We start from the raw sequence: 21,382 nt of genomic DNA on the forward strand, positions 1-21,382 counted from the left end.
TTACCTTCCTATACATTCACTTTATCCTTTACCTTCCCATACATACATACATACATACATACATACACTTTATCCTTTACCTTCCCATACATACATACATACATACATACATACACTTTATTCTTTACCTTCCCATACATACATACATACACTTTATCCTTTACCTTCCCATACGTACATACATACATACACTTTATCCTTTACCTTCCCATACATACATACATACACTTTATCCTTTACCTTCCCATACGTACATACATACATACACTTTATCCTTTACCTTCCCATACATACATACATACATACATACACTTTATCCTTTACCTTCCCATACATACATACACTTTATCCTTTACCCTCCCATACATACATACACTTTATTCTTTACCTTCCCATACATACATACATACATACACTTTATCCTTTACCTTCCCATACATACATACATACACTTTATCCTTTACCTTCCCATACATACATACACTTTATCCTTTACCTTCCCTTACAGACATACATACATTCATACATACACTTTATCCTTTACCTTCCCATACATACATACATACACTTTATCCTTTACCTTCCTATACATTCACTTTATCCTTTACCTTCTACATACATACACTTTATTCTTTACCTTCTACATACATACATACATACACTTTATTCTTTACCTTCTACATACATACATACACTTTATTCTTTACCTTCCCATACATACATACACTTTATCCTTTACCTTCCCATACATACATACATACATACACTTTACTCTTTACCTTCCCATACATACATACACTTTATACTTTACCTTCCCATACATACATACATACATACATACACTTTATCCTTTACCTTCCAATACATACATACACTTTACTCTTTACCTTCCCATACATACATACACTTTATCCTTTACCTTCCCATACATACATACATACATACACTTTATTCTTTACCTTCCCATACATACATACATACATACATACACTTTACTCTTTACCTTCCCATACATACATACACTTTATACTTTACCTTCCCATACATACATACATACATACACTTTATCCTTTACCTTCCAATACATACATACACTTTACTCTTTACCTTCCCATACATACATACACTTTATCCTTTACCTTCCCATACATACATACACTTTATCCTTTACCTTCCCATACATACATACATACATACACTTTATTATTTACCTTCCCATACATACATACATACACTTTATTCTTTACCTTCCCATACATACATACATATCCTTTACTTCCCATACATACATAAACTTTACTCTTTACCTTCCCATACATACATACTTACACTTTATCCCTTTACCTTCCCATACATACATACATACATACATACATACACTTTATTCTTTACCTTCCCATACATACATACTTACACTTTATCCCTTTACCTTCCCATACATGCATACATACATACACTGTATCCTTTACCTTCCCATACATGCATACACACACTTTATCCTTTACCTTCCCATACATACATACATACATACATACATACACTTTATTCTTTCCCTTCCCATACATACATACATACATACACTTTATTCTTTACCTTCCCATACATATATACATACAATTTATCCTTTACCTTCCCATACATACATACACTTTATCCTTTAACTTCCCATACATACATACACTTTATCATTTACATTCCCATACATACATACACTTTATCCTTTACCTTCCCATACATACATACATACATACATACACTTTATCCTTTACCTTCCCATACATACATACATACACTTTATCCTTTACCTTCCAATACATACATACATACTACATACATACACTTTACGCTTTACCTTCCCATACATACATACATACATACATACACTTTATTCTTTACCTTCCCATACATACATACATACTATATACATACATACACTTTGCGCTTTACCTTCCCATACATACATACATACATACACTTTATCCTTTACCTTCCCATACATACATACATACATACTACATGTATACATACATACACTTTACGCTTTACCTTCCCATACATACTACATACATACATACATACATATACTTTACTCTTTACCTTCCCATACATACACTTTATCCTTTACCTTCCCATACATACATACATACTACATACATACATACATACATACACTTTACTCTTTACCTTCCCATACATACATACACTTTATCCTTTACCTTCCCATACATACATACATACTACATACATACAAACTACATACATACATACACTTTACGCTTTACCTTCCGATACATACATACTACATACATACATTCATACATACTACATACATACATACTACATGCATACATACATACTACATACATACATACATACATACTACATACATACATACTACATAGATACATACATACTACATACATACATACACTTTACGCTTTACCTTCCCATACATACATACATACATACATACATACACTTTATCCTTTACCTTCCCATACATACATACACTTTATCCTTTACCTTCCCATACATACATACATACACTTTATCCTTTACCTTCCCATACATACATACATACATACATACACTTTATTCTTTACCTTCCCATACATACATACATACATACACTTTATCCTTTACCTTCCCATACATACATACATACATACATACACTTTATCCTTTACCTTCCCATACATACATACATACATACATACATACACTTTATCCTTTACCTTCCCATACATACATACATACATACATACATACACTTTATCCTTTACCTTCCCATACATACATACATACACTTTATCCTTTACCTTCCCATACATACATACATACATACATACACTTTATCCTTTACCTTCCCATACATACATACATACATACATACATACACTTTATCCTTTACCTTCCCATACATACATACATACATACATACATACACTTTATCCTTTACCTTCCCATACATACATACATACATACATACATACATACACTTTGCGCTTTACCTTCCCATACATACATACATACATACATACACTTTATCCTTTACCTTCCCATACATAAATACATACTACATATATACATACATACACTTTACGCTTTACCTTCCCATACATACTACATACATACATACATACATACATACACTTTACTCTTTACCTTCCCATACATACACTTTATCCTTTACCTTCCCATACATACATACATACATACATACATACACTTTACTCTTTACCTTCCCATACATACATACACTTTATCCTTTACCTTCCCATACATACATACATACTACATACATACAAACTACATACATACATACACTTTACGCTTTACCTTCCGATACATACATACTACATACATACATACATACTACATACACACATACTACATAGATACATACATACTACATACATACATACACTTTACGCTTTACCTTCCCATACATACATACATACATACATACATACATACATACATACACTTTATTCTTTACCTTCCCATACATACATACATACATACATACACTTTATCCTTTACCTTCCCATACATACATACATACATACATACACTTTATTCTTTACCTTCCCATACATACATACATACATACACTTTATTCTTTACCTTCCCATACATAGATGCATACATACACGTTAAGAAAAAAACAACAAGAAAGTGGCGCCAATGGTGCAGATCAATGATGTTTTTTGTAGTGTGCCGATATAATATGAACACAGGGTACTCACAAATGATAAAGGCAATCAATTATGCCAGTAGGAGCGGGCTGGATTTCATCAGCAGTCCAGCTAGCTGGTCAAGGAGGCAGCTCTCTACCAACATCCAATCGGAGACAATCTATAAATGAAAGCAATAGATGGAGGCGCCAATGGTGCAGATCAATGATGGTTCGGTAACAATAATAGCCAGTGATATACAGGGTACTCACATGTATTGAAGGCAATCACTTATGCCTATAGAGACAGGCTGGATTTTAACAGCAATCCAGCTGGCTGATCAAAGGTCCAATAGCAATGTGTGGGTGTCAAAACATTAACACTCTAAAAGTAGCATAGCAGAATACCATACACAGCACTCAGAGTGGATTTACATAAAAACATATTTATTAAAAAATATAAAAAAGTTTACCACTCATCTTAGTGCCAAATCATATATGGCTTGTGGAGAAACAGTGCGACGCGTTTCTCAGATATACTGTTTCCTCAGGCATACACTTTATCCTTTACCTTCCCATACATACATACATACATACATACACTTTATCCTTTACCTTCCCATACATACATAAACTTTACTCTTTACCTTCCCATACATACATACTTAACACTTTATCCCTTTACCTTCCCATACATGCATACATACATACACTGTATCCTTTACCTTCCCATACATGCATACACACACTTTATCCTTTACCTTCCCATACATACATACATACACTTTATTATTTACCTTCCCATACATACATATATACATACAATTTATCCTTTACCTTCCCATACATACATACATACATACACTTTATTCTTTACCTTCCCATACATACATACATACATACATACACTTTATCCTTTACCTTCCAATACATACATACATACTACATACATACATACACTTTACGCTTTAACTTCCCATACATACATACATACATACATACACTTTATTCTTTACCTTCCCATACATACATAAATACATACATACTATAGACATACATACACGTTGCGCTTTACCTTCCCATACATACATACATACATACATACACTTTATCCTTTACCTTCCCATACATACATACATACTATATATATACATACATACACTTTACGCTTTACCTTCCCATACATACATACTTACACTTTATCCCTTTACCTTCCCATACATGCATACATACATAAATACATAAATGTATGTCTATCAGCGCCAAAATAATACCATACAAGCTATATCTGATATAGGCGGAGTCTCCCAACCAGACTCCAAAGTATAAATGTTAAATACAGGGAGTGCAGAATTATTAGGCAAGTTGTATTTTTGAGGATTAATTTTATTATTGAACAACAACCATGTTCTCAATTAACCCAAAAAACTAATTAATATCAAAGCTGAATAGTTTTGGAAGTAGTTTTTAGTTTGTTTTTAGTTATAGCTATTTTAGGGGGATATCTGTGTGTGCAGGTGACTATTACTGTGCATAATTATTAGGCAACTTAACAAAAAACAAATATATACCCATTTCAATTATTTATTTTTACCAGTGAAACCAATATAACATCTCAACATTCACAAATATACATTTCTGACATTCAAAAACAAAACAAAAACAAATCAGTGACCAATATAGCCACCTTTCTTTGCAAGGACACTCAAAAGCCTGCCATCCATGGATTCTGTCAGTGTTTTGATCTGTTCACCATCAACATTGCGTGCAGCAGCAACCACAGCCTCCCAGACACTGTTCAGAGAGGTGTACTGTTTTCCCTCCTTGTAAATCTCACATTTGATGATGGACCACAGGTTCTCAATGGGGTTCAGATCAGGTGAAAAAGGAGGCCATGTCATTAGATTTTCTTCTTTTATACCCTTTCTTGCCAGCCATGCTGTGGAGTACTTGGACGCGTGTGATGGAGCATTGTCCTGCATGAAAATCATGTTTTTCTTGAAGGATGCAGACTTCTTCCTGTACCACTGCTTGAAGAAGGTGTCTTCCAGAAACTGGCAGTAGGACTGGGAGTTGAGCTTGACTCCATCCTCAACCCGAAAAGGCCCCACAAGCTCATCTTTGATGATACCAGCCCAAACCAGTACTCCACCTCCACCTTGCTGGCGTCTGAGTCAGACTGGAGCTCTCTGCCCTTTACCAATCCAGCCACGGGCCCATCCATCTGGCCCATCAAGACTCACTCTCATTTCATCAGTCCATAAAACCTTAGTAAAATCAGTCTTGAGATATTTCTTGGCCCAGTCTTGATGTTTCAGCTTGTGTGTCTTGTTCAGTGGTGGTTGTCTTTCAGCCTTTCTTACCTTGGCCATGTCTCTGAGTATTGCACACCTTGTGCTTTTGGGCACTCCAGTGATGTTGCAGCTCTGAAATATGGCCAAACTGGTGGCAAGTGGCATCTTGGCAGCTGCACGCTTGCCTTTTCTCAGTTCATGGGAAGTTATTTTGCGCCTTGGTTTTTCCACACGCTTCTTGCGACCCTGTTGACTATTTTGAATGAAACGCTTGATTGTTCGATGATCACGCTTCAGAAGCTTTGCAATTTTAAGAGTGCTGCATCCCTCTGCAAGATATCTCACTATTTTTTACTTTTCTGAGCCTGTCAAGTCCTTCTTTTGACCCATTTTGCCAAAGGAAAGGAAGTTGCCTAATAATTATGCACACCTGATATAGGGTGTTGATGTCATTAGACCACACCCCTTCTCATTACAGAGATGCACATCACCTAATATGCTTAATTGGTAGTAGGCTTTCGAGCCTATACAGCTTGGAGTAAGACAACATGCATAAAGAGGATGATGTGGTCAAAATACTCATTTGCCTAATAATTCTGCACTCCCTGTAGAATGCCAAGATACAGCGCTACACTACCCCCAAAAGAGGGTTGTGTTGCTAAAGATGGTGTCCACGACTTAGAAATATATATTACATAAAAGTTTATATAGTTTATAATATATAAACTTTTATGTAATATATATTTCTAAGTCGTGGACACCATCTTTAGCAACACAACCCTCTTTTGGGGGTAGTGTAGTGCTGTATATTGGCATTCCATTTAACATACATACTACATACCTACATACATACATACATACACTTTACTCTTTACCTTCCCATACATACACTTTATCCTTTACCTTCCCATACATACATACATACATACATACATATACTTTATCCTTTAACTTCCCATACATACATACATACTACATACATACATACATACACTTTACTCTTTACCTTCCCATACATACATACATACATATACTTTATCCTTTACCTTTCCATACATACATACATACATACATACACTTTACTCTTTACCTTCCCATACATACATACACTTTATCCTTTACCTTCCCATACATACATACATACATACATACTACATACATACATACTACATACATACATACACTTTATCCTTTACCTTCCCATACATACATACATACTACATACATACATACACTTTATGCTTTGAACAGCACACCACTTGTAATATGGATTTGAGCGTAAAGAACACGCAATCTCGTGATCGCTTTTACACTCCTCACGCTGACAATAGCACTCCACTTGTAAACTAGGCCACAATACGCAAAAAAGTATATGTAGCTCTAGATATGTAATGCACGTAAAAAATGCTTTGGTTAAACAAGTTAACCGACAGACTGTGATACAAATACCTGGTTACATTTATAATGAATCTATCAGGAAACACAAAGTCTACCACTGAAGTATGTTATTTTTCTATTACAATGTCACATTAGTGATTAAATGCCATATACTCCTCTGTGGGAATCTTAACCAATAACTTTAACTATATACATAGTTCAATCTTTAACATAAACCTTGAAGCTTCTAATATAGAACCCCTGTTAGCAAGCTGGGCCGTATCAGGGATGCAGGAAAACAAGTGGAGCGGAGATCCACACTTAGGAGCATATCTATCAAGCTCCGGATAGAGCTTGAGGCCCCGTGTTTCTGGCGGCCCATTGGCCGTGATTCTGCAGGGGGTGGCGTTGCACCAGCAGCTCTTGTGAGCTGTTGGTGCAATGCTGAATACGGAGAGCGTATTGCTCTCCGCATTCAGCGAGGTCTGGTGGACCTGATCCGCACTGTCGGATCAGGTCCGCCAGACTTTGATAAATAGAGGCCTATGATGGCTTAGTTATCAGCTTCAGATTGCAGACAGGGGAACCCCCAGACTCGTATACGAGGGCTTCACCCCTGCCTGGAATAGTCATCACTCTACCTCAATTACATGGGTGCTTATGCTGCCCCACCCTCACATTCACACCATGCTCCTCATCAGAGAAATCTTCTATAACATTGCTGAAATGTACAGTCTTAGGGGCCTGGGGGAAGGTCTTCCACGACTTCTAGAAGGTGCCATCTCGATAGCTAAGCTATTAAATTGAGATGGGTGACCCTGTTTGACAGCAGATCTAGTTACTACTCTGCCAGTGATAGTCTGCCCTACCTTAACCTGATTATTCATAGTATCCCTGGATGAGCCCTCCCCAGCTTCTACATCCACATCTTTCATAGCGGAACCCATCTTAGTGGAATCCGACTCCATATTATCCATCTCAGTCACCCTTATTATGACCTGTATTCCCCTTTGTCACTGATCGCGCCCCTACACGCTTATTATCTCTGTTGCAAACACTAACCACTGAAGGCCCAAGCCTACTTTCCCCCATATCATGGCCAATCACCCCTTGCCTTTATTTCACGGTGTTTGCTTTTGCAGCCCCTGATGATGCCTGAGACCCTTGAGCCCTTTGAGGCCTAACCCCTGAAGCCAAAGTCCCCCCCGTGGTACTCCCTTCTTTCCTGTCTAGCCGCAGTGGGGAACTAGTTGCGCTCCTCTTCGTGGCCAGGCATCAAATAGTGGTTCCGAGAGTGACATCACCAGATGTGACGCCACCGGAAGTACCACCGCAGAAGGACCTCAGACCGGAAGTGACACCGGAAAATGCCACCGCAACCAGAGGACCACATGGATCGACCGGCACGTTACTAGTGACCAACGAGAACTCCACTGGAGCCCGGAAAGGACTGCTGCCAAGGAATGAAGAATGGACACTGCCACTGATCGCCTGTAAGTACCACCGGAGTCCCAGGTAATGTATCGGAGCTCCCACTATCTATATCACTGCCGATGCCAGAACACGGGGAACTTGAAAGGGGACATGGTGGGAGGGATCCGCAACCCCTGCCGCATGGGAGGCCCTGGTGGAGAGGCCAGCACAGACCTCAAGACCCCGCGATCAAGCCATGCCTTCAAATGGGCTCTCTGACATTCCTACCCCCCCCCCCAGCTACCCTCCGGATCCGCAGCCTCCAACAAGGCCTGATACGAAATTTCGACCGAAAGTGGGGAACTGCCACCCTTACCAGATCCACCTGGGGAAGGGGCAAGGAATAGGTTAAAAGTAATGGGGTATGACCCACCGCATCAGGCAAAGGCAGAATCCATTCCTCAGCTTCACTCTCATCAACAAACTCTCTTTATGCAGACTTCTCTGGAGACTCCATGAACCGTCTTGGAGGTACAGAGACTCTCTTGGAGCGTTTCATGTTGAAACTTCAAAGGAACCAGCAGAAAGAGGATTTGGACTTCCTGTACAGGTCTTAAAAAGGTGCTCCAAACCCCTTCCTTTCTAACTACAACATTTGTTTCACACACACAGGAACACTCCCACTCCTCCGTCCTGGCCTTAACCCTTATGTGCATTCCAGGCAATTTGCTTCACATTTGCTGACATGAAATTAAATGTTTGCTATTACCCATCTAATGTCACACCATGTAAAGCTATCTTATCATGACTCAGACAGAGCATATGTGTGTAGCCTTGCAGAGTCTTGTTCATCTTGTTGCTGGGAACTTGTTTCTCTACAAATGTAACATTAATAAGTAGATGGTTGTCACTTCCCCAGAAGAGGTGGGAGGAGTTAAATTCAGGCAAATACTCACAGGCTAGTCAATAATTAATTATACAAACTCACTGCTGGGAACCAGAGAGCAGATTAACATCACAGTTAGCCCTGCTTGTGTAAATATTAGTGTGAAAGACATTTGCCCCCTGGTCTGTGCAGTGCTGAGATGAGAGAATAAATCACTCCAGACCTGTTTTCTGCTACTCTCTGGCAAGGAAGGTGTTAGCTCTCTGGGATATAAAGATTTCTTAGCTTTCTTCTGCTATAGCAAAGCAAAGGGTTAAATAGACCACATAGATAATCCGAGTATCATGGTTGGAGATCTGAAGGGGAGATGGGAGCTGCTCGTGGGTATCATGCTGACACTGTATACCCCCTCTGCAGGTGAGTTACAACCAACAAACAAACAGTTAATTTAAAGGGACACTAAACTCAATATTTGTTTAACAATAAAATGCCTATTTTTACAGCTGGAGAAAAAACTTTGAAGTGCATTTTGGCTGCTTTTCCTGTATTTAAATTGCAATATTTTCACTGTCCACAGAAAGGATGAAGTGCACTCTGTGGAATTCAGAAACCTGTGCCTTCTACATTCTACGCAGTGACTGTATGATATGTGTAGGGCTCATTTCTATATGTCCCTATCTTAAAACTTTTGCTAACAAAATGACAGTTTTAATTGTTTTTCAAAATATATTGTTTATTGGTTTCCAATTTGGACTGTACCCAAATCTATTCTACCGACACTACTTCATATAAAGTCTATACAGTTGTCCTTGTCACTCTATGTGACAGAGTGAGAGACTCCTCCAGGACTTACTGTGGCCCCTGTGCTGCCCTTGTATATTATAATTAGAAACTTAGGGGCCATGGGTGTCCTCAGAATTACGATGTAGCGTATCATGTCCGCTGCACATCAATAAATGCAGACAGCATACACTGTCGGCATTTATGATTGCACAAGCAGTTCACCAGTACTGCTTGTGCCATACCGCCCCCGGCAGATTTGCGGCCAATCGGCTGCTAGCAGGGTGTGTCAATCAACCCGATCATATTCGATCGGGTTGATTTCTGTTCGCCGCCTCAGAACAGGCGGAAAAGTTATGGAGCAGCGGTCTTTAGACCGCTGCAAACAAGGGGCATCAAGCTCCATTCAGAGCTTGATATTTCGGCCCTTTAGTTTCTGTGGACCCATAATGCCACCTATATACCAATATTTTAGTTTAGATGAGAGGCATAACCCCAGAATATTCTTCACACCCAATATATGCCCAAATGACATTTTAGATCATGTACACTGACCCTGTAGCCCCCAGCATCCTCTTACTCTACTCAATCAGTCAGGCCCAGGAATCTGAGGCACACAGGTAGGTGTACTGGCTCCGTTAAAAAATCCCAATCTTAAAGGGACACTGAACCCAAATTTTTTTCTTTCGTGATTCGGATAGAGCAAGTAATTTTAAGCAACTTTCTAATTTACTCCTATTATCAATTTTTCTTCATTCTCTTGCTATCTTCATTTGAAAAAGAAGGCATCTAAGCTTTTTTTTTGTTGAGACCTCTGGAAAACACTTTTTAATTGGTGGATAAATGTATCCACCAATCAACAAGAACAACCCAGGTTGTTCACCAAAAATGGGCCAACATCTAAACCTACATTCTTGCATTTCAAATAAAGATACCACGAGAATGAAGAAAATTTGATAATAGGAGTAAATTAGAAATTTGCTTAAAATTGCATGCTCTATCTGAATCATGAAAGGAAAAAAATGGGTTCAGTGCCCCTTTAACACAGTTCTGCAATATATGCTTTTTAAAACACCCACATTGCACATGTTTGCTCACACATACACACACGCCTCCTCACATACACAAATAAACATACTCTTTCTCTCACACACTCACACTTTTTCTAACATACACACACACACTCTTTTCTGACACACAAATTAACAAACTCAAACACTGATACACACACTCACACACAAACTCACACTCTGACACACACACAAACTCACACTCTTGCTTACACACTCAGGAACAAACACACACTCTTGCTCATACACAAACAAGAACAAACACACACACTTGCTCACTCACTCACACACACACACAAACAAGAACAAACACACACACTTGCTCACTCACACACACAAACAAGAACAAACACACACACTTGCTCACTCACACACAAAAACAAGAACAAACACACACACTTGCTCACTCACAAACACATACAAGAACAAACACACACTCTTGCTCATACACAAACAAGAACAAACACACACACTTGCTCACTCACACACACAAACAAGAACAAACACACACACTTGCTCACTCACACACAAAAACAAGAACAAACACACACACTTGCTCACTCACAAACACAAACAAGAACAAACACACACTCTTGCTCATACACAAACAAGAACAAACACACACACTTGCTCACTCACACACAAAAACAAGAACAAACACACACACTTGCTCAAACACACAAACAAGAACAAACACACACACTTGCTCACACAAACAAGAACAAACACACACACTTGCTCACACACACAAAAACAAGAACAAACACACACACTTGCTCACACACACACAAACAAGAACAAACACACACTCTTGCTCATACACAAACAAGAAAAAACACACACTCTTGCTCATACACAAACAAGAACAAACACACACACTTGCTCACTCACACACACAAACAAGAACAAACACACACACTTGCTCACTCACACACACAAACAAGAACAAACACACACACTTGCTCACTCACTCACACACACAAACAAGAACAAACACACACTCTTGCTCATACACAAACAAGAACAAACACACACACTTGCTCACTCACTCACACACACACACAGGAACAAACTTAAACATGTGATTACAGTGACACACACATACATATAAAACGCACTTTAACATAAATATAGAAACAGTGATACGTATATATCAGTTGCTGAGTATGCTACCTCCTACAGCATAACTCCAGGGGCTGGACTTCATTCTGAGCATTAGCTGACTCCCACACCCAGTCTGCACCTCCATTCCCTCAGCAGCATTTAGAAGCACAAGCCACTCTGGTTTTTGTCATTCACTGCACAGGAACTTCAGAATAAGGGAGCAAGCAGACTGTGCTAAAACAGCACTGGAAATGAAAGTCAAGCAGCTGTGCTACAATTGGTACCACTGCAATGTGAGGTAAAAATATATAAACAGTTTGGCAGTCACTGGGACCTCTGTACCTGCACCACCAATGGCCCTAATAATATCATCTACAGTGACCTGGAGCAAATGCTGTGTGCTTGCAAATTCCCTCTACAGTGGATCATGTCCGCCCGAACATGATAAATCGGCCCCATAATGTAGAGTTTTGCTAGTTTAAAATACAGAGAAAGTTCTTATCTGCTGTCGACAGCTTTTGCAGAAACCATAATGTGTTGCTACAAACAGCAGTCATTTTTAAGGAAAAAATGACATCACACAGAGAATTTGTCCCTTTTGCAGCTGACAGCTTTATAGCCTAGTGTTCCCTAATGTACATAGTTAAAGGGACAGTCTACACCTGAATTGTTTTTGTTTAAAAATATAGATAATCTCTTTATTACCCTTTTCCCAGTTTTGCATAACTAACACTGCTATATTAATATACTTTTTACCTCTGTGATTACCTTGTATCTAAGGGGCATATTTATCAAGCTCTGAATGGCCGTACTCAGCGAGGTCTGACAGACCTTGATAAATAGAGGCCTAAGCCTCTGCAGACTGCCCCTTTTTTCAGTTATTTTGACAGACTTGCATTTAAGCCAATCAGTGCTCATTCCTAGGTAACTCCACGGGGGTGAGCACAATTTTATATATATGGCACACATGAACTAACGCCATCTATTTGTGAAAAAATATCAAAATTCAGAAAGAGGCGGCCTTCAAATGCTAAGAAATTAGCATTTTAACCTACCTAGCTTTAGCTTTCAACTAAGAATACCAAGAGAACAAAGGAAATTGATGATAAAAGTAAATTGCAAAGTTGTTTAAAATGACATGCCCTATCTGAATCATGAAAGTTTATTTTTACTAGACTGTCCCTTTAATGAAGTAGCAGATAGAGGTGCCTGTACATATTCTTTATATGTTAGATTGTGGGGTTATCATCTACAGTATCTCACAAAAGTGAGTACACCCCTGACATTTTTGTAAATATTTTATTATATCTTTTCATGTGACAACACTGAAGAAATGACACTTTGCTACAATGTAAAGTAGTGAGTGTACAGCCGATATAACAGTGTAAATTAGCTGTCCCCTCAAAATAACTCAACACACAGCCATTAATGTCTAAACCGTTGGCAACAAAAATGAGTACATCCCTAGGTGGAAATGTCCAAATTAGGTCCAAAGTGTCAATATTTTGTGTGGCCACCATTATTTTCCAGCACTGCCTTAACCCTCTTGGGCATGGAGGTCAACAGAGCTTCACAGGTTGCCACTGGAGTCCTCTTCCACTCCTCTATGACGACATCACAGAGCTGGTGAATGTTAGAGACCTTGCGCTCCCCACCTTCCGCGCTCCCCACCTTCCGTTTGAGGATGCCCCACAGATGCCCAATAGGGTTTAGGTCTGGAGACATGCTTGGCCAGTCCATCACCTTTACCCTCAGCTTCTTAGCAAGGCAGTTGTCATCTTGGAGGTGTGTGTTGGGGTAGTTATGTTGGAATACTGCCCTGCTGCCCAGTCTCCGAAGGGAGGGGATCATGCTCCGCTTCAGTATTTCACAGTACATGTTGGTATTCATGGTTCCCTCAATGAACTGTAGCTCCCCAGTGCCGGCAGCACTCATGCAGGCCCAGACCATGACATTCCCACCACCATGCTTGACTGTAGGCAAGACACACATCTTTGTACTCCTCACCTGGTTCCTGCCACACACGCTTGACACCATCTGAACCAAATAAGTTTATCTTGGTCTCATCGGACCACAGGATATGGTTCCGGTAATGCATGTCCTTAGTCTGCTTGTTTTCAGCAAACTGTTTGCAGGCTTTCTTGTGCATCATCTTCAGAAGAGGCTTCCTTCTGGGATGAACCCATGCAGACCAATTTGATGCAGTGTGCGGCGTATGGTCTGAGCACTGACAGGCTGACCCCCCACCCCTTCGACCTCTGCAGCCATGCTTGCACTCATACATCGATTTCCCAAAGACAACCTTTGGATATGATGCTGAGCATGTGCACTTAACTTCTTTGGTCGGCCATGGTGAGGCCTGTTCTGAGTAGAACCTGTCCTGTGAAACCGTTGTATGGTCTTGCTTATCGTGCTGCAGTTCAGTTTTAGGGTCTTCTTATAGCCTAGGCCAATTCTTTTTTTCAGATCCTCAGAGAGTTCTTTGCCATGAGGTGCCATGTTGAACTTCCAGTGACCAGTATGAGAGAGCGTGAGAGCGATAGCACCAAATTTAACACACCTGCTCCCCATTCACACCTGAGACCTTGTAACACTAACGAGTCACATAACACCAAGGAGGGAAAATGGCTAATTGGGGCCAATTTGGACATTTCCCCTTAGGCGTGTACTCACTTTTGTTGCCAACGGTTTAGACATTAATGGCTGTGTGTTAAGTTATTTTGAAGGGACAGCAAATTTACACTGTTATACCGGCTGTACACTCACAACTTTACATTGTAGCAAAGTGTCATTTCTTCAGTGTTGTCACATGAAAAGATATAATAAAATATTTACAAAAATGTGAGAGGTGTACTCACTTTTGTGAGATACTGTACTTATTAAAGGGACATTATACACTAGATTTTTCTTTGCATAAATATTTTGTAGATGATCCATTTATATAGCCCATACAGGTTTTTTTTTTTTTTAAATGTATAGTTTTGCTTATTTTTTAAATAACATTGCTCTGATTTTCAAACTCCTAACCAAGCCCCAACATTTTAGAAGTATACTGATGTATTCCTCCTCCAGCTTGCTCCTGTTTGTGTAAATGGTACTTTCATATGCAGAGGAAGGTGGAGAGGTGTAGTGTCTGCTATGTTTGCTATACAGTCACTTTCAGTGTGTGTTCTAGCTAACTTTTTCAACAGAACTAAGCTGGGAGCTTCTAAGTAAGTTTTTACCGGTTTTATACTGGATTTTTATGTCAGTATCTGTGCATATTATTCTTTATAGTAGTGTCTATAACATCTAGTTATATGAAAATTGCTGTATACTGTCCCTTTAAGTAAAGGGACCAGTGTGATCTAGACACAGACTCTATAGAGTGTGTTGCATTATCTGACAGTGTGATCTGGACACAGACTCTATAGAGTGTGTTGCATTATCTGACAGTGTGATCTGGACACAGACTCTATAGAGTGTGTTGCATTATCTGACAGTGTGATCTGGACACAGACTCTATAGAGTGTGTTGCATTATCTGACAATGTGATCTGGACACAGACTCTATAGAGTGTGTTGCATTATCTGACAATGTGATCTGGACACAGACTCTATAGAGTGTGTTGCATTATCTGACAGTGTGATCTGGACACAGACTCTATAGAGTGTGTTGCACTATCTCACAGTGTAACTTGACAGCTCTGCTGCAGCAGCAGTTAAATGACCCAGAGAGGTTTCAGATATCCGCAGGGGAATCAGGAGAGCTTGCTGGGTTGTCTGAGGACATCATCTGCCTGACCATTCTTCTATCACTATCCCTAATACTGTTTTGTCTTTAAAACATTTGTTTGTTAGGTTACACCCAAAATCTGGCCTGATATTTGTATCTGAGAACTGTTTCTTAAAGCGACAGTGTACTGTAAAATGAGCTCCTACAGTGTGGTAAATTGTTTACAAATGACCCATTTATCTTTATTTTGACATTTGAAATAGCTGTTTTTACTGTTGAGGAGCACAGTCTGTCTGAAAGTGTGTTACTGCAGCAGCTTTGAATACAACAAACTCTCTAAATAAGCAATGTTTCTTTGCATAACAAGCTATCCCTTATCTATATATTGTATACATATAGCATATAGCAGATTATTGTCATACATTTATGCACATGTGTACATGTATATAATATATATATTATTTCCTTAAAGGGATAGTATAATACCAAAGTAACATGCTCTGATCTGTTACATCATGTAACCTTTAGTGTAACAATCCTACGTTTTGGAATCATGAGTCATTTTCTATATCGGCCTGATCACATTTAGCCATTTCTGTTAATTATCGCTAGCACCTTAATCATTTCAGCTCTATACTTACTTTTCAACGTATTACCAAATACCTCCAAAATACTACCACACTAACATTACCAGGGCCGAACTGGGAATAAAAAGCAGCCATGGAAAATTTGAGGACCAGCCCTATTTTCTGTTGATTACAGGCATACTCCTTCCCCTAATATTTATTTTCAGAATTATATTATATTAGTTGGTATAAAAAAAGGTTCATGATTATTTTTATATAGGCCCAATTACATCCATTAATCTCCCATTTAAATTGTAGCTTTCCAGCCTAGGCCGCTGCAGCTCACCCAGAAATCTCCTGGTAGTCTGATAGGCCAATCTGGCCTTGAACATTACCCACAACCATACTGGATAAGGTTATGAAGCAACATTCCCAAGCACATAGAGTTTTGCACTTAGAAAAATAGTAAAGTTCATGACCCAACAAACACTTGTACCCACTGAACGGATAACGCCCCTATTCAAATCCCTTAAAGGGACATACACACATATTTCTATTGTCATTAAAAGCTCACATTTCACAAGATTAACAGCACAGGTAAAAATCTCGTGTGGTATTTGTGCAGTGAATATTTTAAGTTTTAGGGATATTAACAGCATAAGCAGTTTGGGATTTTCTCGCTGGATAAACACAATTCTGGCCAAAGTTCAAATATGTTATTTACTGAAAACAAGCGCAGGATTGTAGTCAAACCCTGTGTGTTATCTTCGTTGTGTTTGTTGTCCCTTATTAGCTCACTGTCCATCTCCAGCGACCAGCTCTAAAGCTGAAATGTGTTGCAGAACAGGAGCAGATCTTTTTCTGGGCCACATACGCCTTTGTTAAATAGATTTCATGCACCCCCCTCTAATCATGGGTGCAGCCATATTGGAACTTAGGTTCCACTGCAGGAATCTGTGCGAGAGTTGCTGCACATGTGCGAACAGGTCAACGCTGGGAAATAGTGAAAGATAGATTTCAACATGGCGGCATCCATGACTAGAGGGAGGCAGGGAATAATCTCAAATCTATGCTTAAAAATGCATTTAGTGTTCAATGTCCCTTTAAGGACCATTCCCTATTTTCTGTTGAGTCAATAGAATGCACATGCCCTATTTTTCGTCAAGGGGATTACTGGGATACTCCAACCCCCAATATTTGTTTAAAAAATATTATATTATCTTCAAATATAAAAAAAAGTTAGATTGTTGTTTTATAGGCACCCTACAACCCAATTGCATCCACCATAACTCAAAGTGTGAAAATGATTATCCATAGTGTGATCTGGGGAAGACACATTGGGACTTGATTAGACCCTAGAAACCATTCAAAAGGAGGGTTACTGTTGCAAACTGCTATTTGTAAATGGCCCTTTAAATGGAAAATTGCCCTGCTTCCCTGGATTTTGGAGAAGCCTATTTGCCAGCCTCCTTCCACATGACTATGGCCCCTGGAAGATTGTGCCCCTGAAAACATATTAACTTTTATTGGGTGTGTATGGCCTTTTAAGAACCGTCTGGGGACATATTGTGACTTTGGTGAACAATGCCCCTTTAAGACTATGTCCCCAGACCTGTGAAATGACTTGTCCCTGGCTTTCTCCCACTTGGTTCAGTTTCATTGTGTGCCATTAAGTGCTATGTGACAGACCCTTCGGTCAGAACTACAGAGATAACTTTGTTCAGCTTCAAGAAGCATTCTAAATACAAGTTTGCTGGGATCAGCTCTAATTAAGTTTAGTGATAAAACATTCCCATTGTCTAATCAGACCTATTTCTGTCCCTCTAACTTGCAGCTTTGACTCATGTTTGTAGGGGACAGCTTCAGCTATAATCACTACAGGGATTGCTATGCTTTTCATACTCCCTTAGCTACAGGGATTGGTACAGAAGGAAGAGGTTCACCTACTGGAGCCTGGTCGTAGGTCCAGGGCGCAGAGCAGACGGCGAGATACCAGCCCAGCAGTGGTGGTTCATAGAGTCTGCATTACTTATGGTGGCTACGCAGCAGTTATAGAGTCTACGGTGCTGCTGCTCCTTTGGTGAGCGCTAGGAGCATCCTTTTCTACGGTCCAACTTCCAGCCAGCCTGGAGGCAACCGTAACATTTGGCGGCAGCGGTGGGATCGCGTCCTAGCGCAAGGAGCAGCACCACAACAGCACTGGTATCGTAGGAGAGTAATTGAGGGCAATGCTAGCCACTGCGCAGCGTCCCTACCTACAGCAGCATGGAGCTGACAAGACACTGGTCAGAACCCTGTGAAGAGCACCTCAACCTGATCCGTCGCTATGAGGGCGCTGATTTCGTTCCAGAGGTAAAGAGGCGGCTAGTCCGATATGGTGCAGACCCTGCACAGGAGGTAGTCAGTCGCCTCATCTGGGAATTGGCTACTGAGAACGAAGCGGCACGAGCCTTTGAGCGCCAACTGTGGAGTTTGAGGGTATGGACACCTGGTCTCTCTCCCCAGCCGCAGCATGTTCCACAGGGAGAGGAGAGCAGCGACCTCCCTCCCCAGCGACAGTATACTGTGCAGAGGGAAGAGACAACCGGTCTCCTTCCCCAACCCCAACCAGAGATACCAGAGGCAGCAGGCCTCATAGACTGGTCCTGGGAGGACCCCCAGCAGGCAGGTGGAGATGGGACCGCAGTCTCTCTACCGGCCCAACAGGGATGCTGGGCAGGCGGCCCAGATCCCCAGCGACAGACCCAGCTACAGGGAGGGGAGAGCATCGACCTCCCTCCCCTGCCGGAGTGTGCCTTCCAGGGAGAGGAGACAACCGGTCTCTCTCCCCAGCCGCAGCATGTTCCACAGGAAGCGGAGAGCATCGACCTCCCTTCCCAACGGCTGCCGGAGTATCAGGAGGAGGAGGTAAGCCAATCTCCCCCTCCCCAGCTAACTCCTAACTTGGGCCCAGGGTTAACAGTGGAGATGTTAACCCCCACTGACCACCACGTTCCCTTTGCCACCGGGCAGAACTATGCCCCAATTCCCCCAGCAGAAGAGCTGGCATCAGGACAGAGCGCTGCTGGCCTCTGCCCTACAGACCTTGTCCTTGTTACAGGACTGGCCTGCAAACCCCTCACCCCAGCAGAAGCGCTGGCACCAGGGCAGAGTGCCGCTGGCCTCTGCCCCCCAAGTACCATCAGCTATTTGCCCAGCTGTGCCAGGAAGGCCGAGGATGCTACACTTTCATCCTACAACCTGGAACTTACAGGCCAGTACTACGTATTGTGGGGGGGCTACTTTGCTGCTAACGATTATTTGTGGGTGGGTTGAGAGACTAACTTAGGCACTGACCGGCAGAAGGTCAGGTGCCTGGTTAGTCTCCCTCCAAAAGGGGAGATATGTTACAAACTGCTATTTGTAAATGGCCCTTTAAATGGAAAATTGCCCTGCTTCCCTGGATTTTGGAGAAGCCTATTTGCCAGCCTCCTTCCACATGACTATGGCCCCTGGAAGATTGTGCCCCTGAAAACATATTAACTTTTATTGGGTGTGTATGGCCCTTTAAGAACCGTCTGGGGACATATTGTGACTTTGGTGAACAATGCCCCTTTAAGACTATGTCCCCAGACCTGTGAAATGACTTGTCCCTGGCTTTCTCCCACTTGGTTCAGTTTCATTGTGTGCCATTAAGTGCTATGTGACAGACCCTTCGGTCAGAACTACAGAGATAACTTTGTTCAGCTTCAAGAAGCATTCTAAATACAAGTTTGCTGGGATCAGCTCTAATTAAGTTTAGTGATAAAACATTCCCATTGTCTAATCAGACCTATTTCTGTCCCTCTAACTTGCAGCTTTGACTCATGTTTGTAGGGGACAGCTTCAGCTATAATCACTACAGGGATTGCTATGCTTTTCATACTCCCTTAGCTACAGGGATTGGTACAGAAGGAAGAGGTTCACCTACTGGAGCCTGGTCGTAGGTCCAGGGCGCAGAGCAGACGGCGAGATACCAGCCCAGCAGTGGTGGTTCATAGAGTCTGCATTACTTATGGTGGCTACGCAGCAGTTATAGAGTCTACGGTGCTGCTGCTCCTTTGGTGAGCGCTAGGAGCATCCTTTTCTACGGTCCAACTTCTAGCCAGCCTGGAGGCAACCGTAACAGTTACCAAAGGGTACATAGTCTAAGAAATAAAACTAAAAATATTATGTGACATATAGCTCAGAGGAGGAGAGGTGATCGAGATGTAATGCCAAACCTGCTGCATCAACATCTTAAATTGTATCTGGCCAGCCTCATCTTTGTGACCCACCAGGAAATCTCCTGGTTCCCTGGTGGGCCAAGCCAGCCTTGATCTTATGACAACTCCTTGTTTTGCAGATTTCAAAGAAATTCTAATCAATAGAAAGAGCTGCTTATGGAAATAGATAAAACATACTTGTAACAGAACATGGCAGAAATAGAATAAGGGGCCGAGTTATCATATGGCGGGCGGACATTATTCGCTGCAGCGAATCAT

At 40.8% G+C, this 21,382-nt stretch overlaps 1 protein-coding gene across 1 annotated transcript in view; it reads left to right on the forward strand.

Annotated features, from left to right (window-relative positions):
• Positions 1-9,858: 9,858 nt before the first annotated feature.
• LOC128652819 (phospholipase A1 member A-like) overlaps positions 9,859-21,382 on the forward strand; it is a 161,131-nt gene continuing 149,607 nt past the window's right edge. Inside the window, exon 1 of the mRNA XM_053705775.1 lies at positions 9,859-10,063. Coding sequence (XP_053561750.1) covers positions 9,991-10,063 — 73 coding nt within the window. The 5' untranslated portion in view covers positions 9,859-9,990. The remainder of the gene's footprint in view (positions 10,064-21,382) is intronic.

The sequence above is a fragment of the Bombina bombina genome, chromosome 3 (genome assembly GCF_027579735.1).
Source record: "Bombina bombina isolate aBomBom1 chromosome 3, aBomBom1.pri, whole genome shotgun sequence".
Classification (NCBI taxonomy): domain Eukaryota; kingdom Metazoa; phylum Chordata; class Amphibia; order Anura; family Bombinatoridae; genus Bombina; species Bombina bombina.